The sequence below is a fragment of the Limulus polyphemus genome, unplaced genomic scaffold (genome assembly GCF_000517525.1).
Source record: "Limulus polyphemus unplaced genomic scaffold, Limulus_polyphemus-2.1.2 Scaffold2387, whole genome shotgun sequence".
Lineage (NCBI taxonomy): Eukaryota > Metazoa > Arthropoda > Merostomata > Xiphosura > Limulidae > Limulus > Limulus polyphemus.
Genome location: NW_013667997.1, coordinates 148,945 through 158,390, shown reverse-complemented (window position 1 = coordinate 158,390; position 9,446 = coordinate 148,945). Strand labels below are relative to the sequence as shown.

The 9,446-nt window shown below is 32.1% G+C and overlaps 1 protein-coding gene across 1 annotated transcript in view; it reads right to left on the bottom strand.

Moving 5' to 3' along the window:
- Positions 1 to 8,249, bottom strand: part of LOC106466816 (nostrin-like) — a 13,955-nt gene extending 5,706 nt beyond the window's left edge. Inside the window, exons 1-6 of the mRNA XM_022394894.1 lie at positions 8,168 to 8,249; positions 6,018 to 6,176; positions 4,290 to 4,514; positions 3,971 to 4,090; positions 3,283 to 3,391; positions 2,879 to 2,931 (exon numbers count right to left, since the gene is read on the bottom strand). Coding sequence (XP_022250602.1) covers positions 2,879 to 2,931; positions 3,283 to 3,391; positions 3,971 to 4,090; positions 4,290 to 4,514; positions 6,018 to 6,167 — 657 coding nt within the window. The 5' untranslated portion in view covers positions 6,168 to 6,176; positions 8,168 to 8,249. The remainder of the gene's footprint in view (positions 1 to 2,878; positions 2,932 to 3,282; positions 3,392 to 3,970; positions 4,091 to 4,289; positions 4,515 to 6,017; positions 6,177 to 8,167) is intronic.
- Positions 8,250 to 9,446: the final 1,197 nt, after the last annotated feature.

Genomic DNA, 9,446 nt, shown 5'->3' with positions numbered 1-9,446 from the left:
AAGGAACAGGATATTTCTAGAAACAGGTGGCGTGATACTAGTCATGTGACCTCGCTGACGCAACAATATGTTATTAGGCATCCTGTAACTAACGAAGTCACAACATGCAATTTTGTGAACACATAGTTTAGAAATATGTACTTCATAAACAGCCAGGGTCCATATAAACCTCACTGATAGTTCTACAGTTAGACAATAATCAATATCACTCTATAATAGTGAGATATTTTATAAATATTTCTCATTCAACTGAGCTCAGGAAGTCCAATTACTTCTTGTTTGTTACTTATTTTTTGTTTCTAAATGTAATGTGTTATTTAAATATACCACGTGTTTATATCCTCTTGTAATATTAGTGTTTCTTTTGAATTCATTCTTTGTTCTGTACATGTGCAGGTTTCACAAAACACATGGTTAAGAGTGCCGTTAAGTTTATTTCATTCTGAAACTACCTTTGTTCGTTTGTTTCTTTCAAGAATGGATAATATCTGTTACTGCCTGGGGAGGGTATTGTTCAATATGACATATTATATAACAATATTGATAGCAGATTCAGGTGATATCTAAAGGTAACAGCCCCAACTAATAAGAATGACCAGTCACATGGTTAGCACAAGTTGCCCTAGTTAAATGCAAGGTTTCTTGAATACTCAGGAAGATTTTGTATAGTCAGTTTGGTCTGGAACATCATTTAGTTAGGAACTTTGTCTTCAGTAGTCAGTCCTGTGATCCTCTTAAGGCGATCATCCCACGTATATAACAGCAAGCACAACACACAGTGTTTGTATTTAATAAAGAATGTTCATTTTCTATTACACTGTCTATAAGTTTTGTTATTGCCTTTTACATTGACTCAGTTAGTAAGAAGTTTAGTATTATTCCACAATCGATATATTTTGAGCTAGTCTCCTGTTATCTAACAGATCTATACAGTATAGTTCTAGTTAACGCTAATTTTACCTGTATATACCACAGTAACATATGAGCAATTCAAAAATGTAAAAATAATGGTAAACTTAACGTAACATTTATAACTTGATTGTACCAAAGTTTTAACTTGAAAGTATCTATTTCTGATTTCTAGAAACTAATTTCTTGTTTCAGTTTTCTGGTATAATACTTAACACTCAGTCTTTGAATCTATAAGACATAATTCAAGAGATTAGGTGGGCTACAGAAGGGTGTCACGGTTTCCAGTATTGAAGGTAGAGCCAAAGAAATGTACTCTGATAAAGGTCTCGACCTGTTAACCATAAAAACCACACTTTACTTAAAGAGAACACACACTTCTCAATAGTGTTTGGCCATAAATATGAAAAGTTCAGGGGGTTGGCCAAACTGTGTTTCTCTTGCACAAAATAGTAGAAGTACTTATGTTGGCATACCATGATTAGTCAAATAAAAAGTGCTTATGAATATTAGATCCTGATTGGTTTAAAACATAAATAAAATCACTGATTGATCTATATTCCCTCATGTGCTGTACTGGTAATGTTGTCCTGGTACTATTGCTACTTTTGCCTCTGCTACTACTACTACGACTATATCATTCTTCACACATCCGATTAACTTCTGTAACCCACTTGGTGAGCATTTGTCTGTGATTCTGAGCAGAAACCATCACAATAATTAGAAAATAAAAATACAATTTTAATGGAAAGTCATTGTGATCGTATAGCTAAAAGAAGTGGTATAAATTTGCCAACCAAAGTAGGGATTGAAAAAGGTTTTAAAATCTAGCCAACTAGTATCACTTTACTTGTTTGTGTACTTTTTATTACAGCATTTATTTTGTTTTGAATACTTCTTATAGCAATTCTACGAATAACCAACGATCCCTACATTCCATTAAAATTATTATTTTTTTCCTATTTATTTGTTCAGTTTTTATATGTCCATGGAAAGGACACAACATCTATAAATGTTCAGTATAGCCATATCCCTGATAGCTATAATTTATACCTGTATAAAGTATATACTTTACCTTTAGAAACTGTCGCATGTCTATCTATTGATACGTAGCCCCATCCGTTGAGTTGAAAAGATACTTAAGTATGTGTATGATATGTTTACATTCATATTATACTTGTGTGTGTGTGTGTGTGTATATATATACATACACACACATATATATATATATGTGGAATTTTACCCAAATATCAAAAGTGGATACCCAAAAACCAGTCAAGTAAGCTGGAGAAATATTGTAGCGATAATCCAAGCTGTCCAGGCACTAGCTCCACTGACATGATCAGGCAGGTAGTAGACGAAAAAGTTGCTGTTTTAGAAATTTTTGAATTGTTATACTGGAAATGTTATCAACCTTTTTAGTGCATTATTAGTATATATATACACATAATATATTGTAACCAATACTTTGAATGGTCGGTTTTTGGTTTAGGAATTCGATATGGTGGTTTTTTTGGCACGTTAATTTTTTTGGAATTCTTGTTGATCCCTACTATTAAGTACTACTGTACTTAAAATAACTACAATAATGACTGGACATGTCACAGTATTGCTTTATCACAATTTGCTAATGTATGCCTTCCTTGGCCATCTCTATCAACTGGAGAAATCACGGAGAAAATAGCTTTATAGAGGTGAGTAACCAGATTTTGTGTTCTGAAATATGTGTGATTCCTTTGGAAATTTGGATGAGAATATGGGTTTTACTCATTCATAGCCTGGAAACTATTGCAAATTTATTCACACTGGTGGGAAATTCAGATTTGAGAAATTGCAAGGAGCTCAAACTTCTCTTCAGAATTTAAAAATAGAATGTACTGGAAAGCTTTGTCAGAGAATCAAACCACCAAAAATGTATTCCTGACTCACAGACTTGGTGTTAATTAACAAAAATGAAATAAAAACTTACAGCATCAAATCTTGCCTCGTCTTCATGAGAAACTTTGACCAACTCTTCTAGTCCTGAAATAAAAGGGTTGACATTTTTATTTGTCCAGTTTTTTTATTACAAAGTAATGACATTAGCCATTGAATCAAGTATAAGTATCACCTTGGGATAAAAAGGGATTCAAATTATTATATCTACGGCAAACATAGATGTACAAATTTTCTTCTTCAGTAGTCATAAACATTTCGGTAGACAGAGTGAATATAATTGTAACAAAATTATAAATATCTAAAGATTAAAAAAACTTAGAGAAAAAGTAAAAATTACAGTGAAATGGTTTATTACAAAGTAAAACTATAAGGTATTCATTATTTTTATAGACCTTTTTCTTTACTTTTTAGGTTTCATTATTATGGCAGTCATACTTTGTTTTCCTTTTCTTTCAAGTTCCAAGTCTTGCTGTAATAGGTTTAATATTCTATTTAATGACTCGTGTCTCCTTTCCTGCTTCATTGAGTTGTCAAAATCTTCAGCCTATAAAAAAAAAAAGTCGTCCTATATAAAGAAGCACCAGAAAGAACATTTATGATTATTCAACATTAAAGGTTCTGACATTTATAGCTTTAACAACATTATTATTTTATGATGTTTTCAGAAATCTTAGGCCTGTTAATATCACCAGTTGATTCCTAATTCTACATATATAATATCCATACACTTGTTCATCTTACAGCAACATAAAAATCATGCAGACTTCAGACAATGAAAAAGGTGACAGAAAATGAAATGTCTTTAAATGTAAGAAGTTGACAGATTTATATATTGAGTAAAAAAAAGCAATTGCAGGGCCTACGGGGGCATACTTATGCCACTGAATATTGGTCAATCATTTTCATGACCGTGTGTAAAACATTTGAAAATCACATAAGAAATTCTTTATCAAGAAGAACAAAGAAACCAGAATTTATTTTTGTTATATATTTGTACCGTCAACAAATGACTGCTTTTTAAAGGTTAAATTGAAAATTTCCTTAAACAAAAAATTATATATATATTTTAATTAATGACATTTTGATATACAAACTAAGACAATATTATATAGCTAAGATGTACATAAAACTGTGGAACTGTTGTTTCTGGAACACTGGATCTAGATTCCTTTAGCTTCCCGGTTAAATTGATGTCTTCTGGAATGCAGATACATGACAATGAAGCTTTTAGTCTCTCTGAAAACTGTATATAACAAAAAAAAAATTTTAGTTTACATGAATATATATATATATATCTATAAAAATGATTAATTCTTATTTAATGATTAAATCCATTTAAGTCATTTTATTCAAACACAATATTTGCTTTATGAGCATTTAAAATATAAAAGACACAGCTATACATTTTGAAAAAGTAAAAACTTTAATTAACAGCCTTTTACCTCAACCATCCTAGGGCCCAGAATAGTGATGTGAGTGGAATATGTTTTAGCCACTTCCTTTAGATGAGCTAATCTTTCCTCTTCTAGATGTTGAAAGTGGTTGGCTGCTCGGTTTGTTGCTGTTACCAATTGTAGTCGTGTTCTTTCTGCATCCACAGAAATATTGTAATAGTCCACTTCACCTTTAACAGAAACTTCTACCAATTTCTTTTTCTTATTTTCGAACTGCAGAGAAATCAAGCAAAATGCAAAGACACTGAATTAAAAGCTCTGTTTTATGCTTCTGTGCTTTTACATTTATATTTTCTGCACATAACTACAAACAAGGAGTTTATCAATACAAACGTCTGTTTCAAATTACATGTTTTACTAACATGGAAGCTTAGATAAACTTGATCAATGTTTCTATTTATACTAATGAAAAAGAAGTGTATTTTTAAAAAAGCTATGTTTTTACAGTGGTGTAGGAAGGAGTTACAAAGTGGGGGTGTTTGGCTAGACATGTAGATTTTAAAATGAGAAACTGAAAGTATAAGGAGCTGCCAAAGGCAGCTCAATCTGGGTGGGGGGCATGCCCCCCAAAAAAACCCAAAGAAAATTAATATAATTTACAGTTTCTATATAAGTCAAATATCTAAAAGTGTGGACCCCAGGTTCTAATGGCACTGGCTTATCTTATTATTTGAGATTGCTACCGATTGTAAGTGAGACACAACCTATATAAATACAAACCTGAAATAACAGTATTTGGAATTTTTGAGTCTGTTGCCAGTTTAAAGTTGATCTAACACAAAATGACAAAATCCTAATTATATATAAACTATTTTCATTAATTATGGTCTTGATGATTTATTTTTAGAATCAAATGTTTATTCATTCATTCATTAAAACTGCATTATTAAAAATGAAAAACTTTATTCACACAAAGTGAGAAAGTAGAAAAATAAAAGTTGTTACATTTCATCCGAAACATACGTGATATGCAATTGCATTGTTATCAAAATACCTTTTAAGGTGTACGTTTTACTTAACAACAAAGAAACTCAACAGTAAATTTAATCTAACAATGCACCACATCAACGGTTTGTTGATAAATCCTGTTTGGACCAGACATGAAAACAAAAGTAGAAAAATGCCAATTAATTATATACCAATTGCAAGAAGGATGAAGAATTTTTTTATTTAACTAGGGCATTTGTCCTGCATCTTTGGAATATTTCAGAAATTAAAATTCATGTAAACAGAAGTAAATAATAAAAAAGACAAGACTTAATACAATTTTTCAAGTGTATTTTGTTAATGTTATCATAACCAAGGAAACTAGCTTTTCTATTCACAAACTTATCCTATATTTAAATATTTATGGTAAGGGTGAATCATTGGGTATGAACTGTTGTCATGGTTAGTAGCCCATTCCTTAAAAAATCACCATTCTAGTTTATGTTCAAATTTTGACTATGCTTACACTTATTTAACATGTGTTTACTATTATTCCTCACTGGAAAGTACTCACACGGGTCTTATTGTTGATCCAACTTTTAACTGATTAGGATGCAGACAGTTGCATTTTGTATAACATCCAGGAATTTCCAAACACAAACTTTAATATATTCAAAAGAAAATATTTTCATTCCAAAAATTTCATGTTTGGAGAAATTACACAGAATAAATCACTTGCAGCCAACGGCTACCAACTTGATTATTAGAAGTAAATAAAATATAACTTACCCTCATGATATCTCTTCCTTGAACAACCTTAAAGTCAAGTGTTTGATTCTGTATTCTCTCATTTTCTCTAGCACTAATATAATGTTTTTTTTTCTTCTTTGCTTCCTCAATTCGTTTTTCTGACAGATGTTTCAAACTTTTCTCCACCATAGTTTCTACCTATAGTGGCAATAATATACTGTTGTTCTATTTAAAGAACATACAACAAAGTACTATATGTTATCAATGTAACATAACTGTTTATTTTATCTACAGTAGCTGTATAGGATTGTTTAACACAATCAATACCATCATTGTAAAAGCAAGTAAAACCATTACATATCTATTCATAAGTGGATATGAGGGGGTGTCTCTACAAAACTGATTTCTCCCCCCTCCCCCATAGATTATCCATTTTTAAGTTTATGCAAAACCAATGTTTTTAATAACACTTTTAGCTAAAAATTTTCTGGGGGCATGCCCCCAGACCTCCCCTAGCAATAGTCAATAACTATGACTCTCTTAAGGTAGCCAAATGCCTCGTCATCTAATTAGTGACGCGCATGAATGGATTAACGAGATTCCCACTGTCCCTATCTACTATCTAGCGAAACCACAGCCAAGGGAACGGGCTTGGAAAAATCAGCACACTATGACTTGTCATCTCACACCTGTAGGTATTAAGTTTTAATTTGAGAGCATTATGGTTACTCAACTTGCCTCCCCAAGTTTTTGCTCCTAGATACACCTGTGTATCTACTAATTGTTATGACAACACAAAATTTAAATTAGTCATATTTGATAGGTTCAACTCACATTTATTGCTTGCTTCCATTTCATGCATAAAAAGTTATGACTGCAATTAATCCTATATAAAATTAATTTTGAGTTGGAAAGTAATTATTGATCACCAAATTATATATTTATTAATGATCCAAAATCTGATAAAAGAAAATTTCTAGATACTTACAAACTTAATTCTTATTACTTGCTTAAACCCAGTGAATCTTCACTATTAAAACATTTTCTGAATTTAATCTTTTTATGCAAATTTTGTAAAATACAGACAATATTCTCTGGCCAGTGTTTTACCAACTGAGCTACTATGACTCGAGCAGATAATTCCTATCATGAACATTGCATAATTTCACCACTCATTCTCAAACCTACAACACACAACGCTGGCCATCAACATGTGCCCAACATAATTTTCTCAGGTTGACAACACATGAAATACCTCTAACTGTCAGGCAATACACTAGGCTGATTGCTAAGACAAGAATGTTCACATGACTTAATATCTGCTCAACCGGGTAGTTCAACACCTACCTAAGCACCAATAAAAAGTATTGGTATGTTAACAAAATCTGCTCTAACCGAGACTTGAATCTGAGATCCTTAGGTGACATTAGTGGGCTGAGGTAAATACTCAACCAATTGAGTTACCAATAACTTAAGTCATTTCCATCTTGACCATTATATTAGGCACACAAGTTAAACTTTTGAACCATACTGAATAAGTTCATAAGGAAACATACACTATAACACATTTTTTGAATTGTTTTGGATATACGTGCAAAATTGCACGATGGTTATTTGCTCTATCTGTCCCTAATTTTAAACTGATACTGAGTTATAGACTAAATGGGGCAGCTAGTCAACAGCACCCAACACAAACTCTTCGGCTATTCTACACAAATAGCAGTACTTAATTGTCACTCTTCTAACACACCCATTACCCTAAAAGTGAACAATAGACCTTCAGATCTACACTCCAGCATGCTAACCACTAGGCCACTTACTCCCAGCCCCCTAAAATGCCTAATTTCCACAAGCAGTGATCATTTCAAAATTAGTCCTTCCAACAAAATTATAATAAAGTACTTAAGAGAACATGTTTTTTTTTTCATTTCCATGTTTTAATCTGAAGACTATTATGAAGAAAAAAGAACTCACCTCATACATTTCTTATAATAAAAATTCGGACATACGCCATACAAAATAACATCAATTACATATTTCCTTTAAATTCTTGATCCCCGCTAAATTAATGAAGTGAGAAATAAGGAATAAGTTATTACATTTAGAACAGTTATATATTCTATATATATATATATTTACAATTTTTAAGGACTACAGATACACACGTAGTTCTGAGTTTCGGTACTTACCAGTTTCTTTGTTTTGTACTGACACTCAACTATAGTTTTAAGTGGTCTAACGGCTTCTTCTTTCAATCCTGCTGAGAGATTCCTACACAGTCAAAGACAAGAGACAATACTACAAATTTCCATCTCTTTTGATATCATTGATATTAACAAAGAAAATAAAGTTCAAAATTATTTAAATAAGTGGTATTAAGTACAGTTTCCTGATTAGTACTACAAAATCAGTCTTGAATAAACACTTCCGATATCAATATTTTAATATAAAAACTCTTTACAAACAAGATACATTTAAAGTGTTTGCATTTATGGCAATGCTTGGTTTGAAGTTAAGCGCAAAGCTACACAATGGGCTATCTGTGTCTGCCCACCACGGGTATCGAAACCCGGTTTCTAGAGTTAAGTCCGCAGACATACCGCTGTGCTACTGGGGGGGGCATGGCAAAGCTACTATGGCTATCTGCCTCCGTTTCTAATTTAGAACTAAAGATAGGAAGGAAGGTAGCCAGTCAGCAGCATACTACCACTCATGCTAAGGGATTGACAGTTACTATTATAATGTATCAACAGCTTAAAGTGTCGGGGATATTGTTTATAGTGTCGCAGGAAATCAAACCCAGGTCGTCAGCTTCAAATCCAGAGATCTACCACAGGGCCAGTACGTGCCCACTAATTTAAATTGCATTGCTTCACAATCCTGCAATTACTTAAATCAAACCTAATAATAGTTAGGCAAACAACGATTTATAAGCATAAGGAAAAGTTTTATTTATGGTGAAACATACTACATGTTTCGACAGAACATTGGTCTTTCGTTGTTTGACTAACTACTATTATATTAGCATAATATGCTTCATTACTTAAGTAAATCAAACCTAACAGAAGCTTTGTGGGTGCTACTAGGACTTTTACACTACAGTGTGCGATCTACCGAGACTTTTTACACTATAAACAAAGCGTATAAAGATGTTGAATAATAGCAGTCTACCTGGGATATTTACACTGCTAAATGATTTATTAATGATGAATAATAGCAGTCTACCTGGGATATTTACACTGCTAAATGATTTAATAATGATGAATAATAGCAGTCTACCTGGGATATTTACACTGCTAAATGATTTAATAATGATGAATAATAGCAGTCTACCTGGGATATTTACACTGCTAAATGATTTATTAATGATGAATAATAGCAGTCTACCTGGGATATTTACACTACTAAATGATTTAATAATGATGAATAATAGCAGTCCACCTGGGATATTTACACTGCTAAATGATT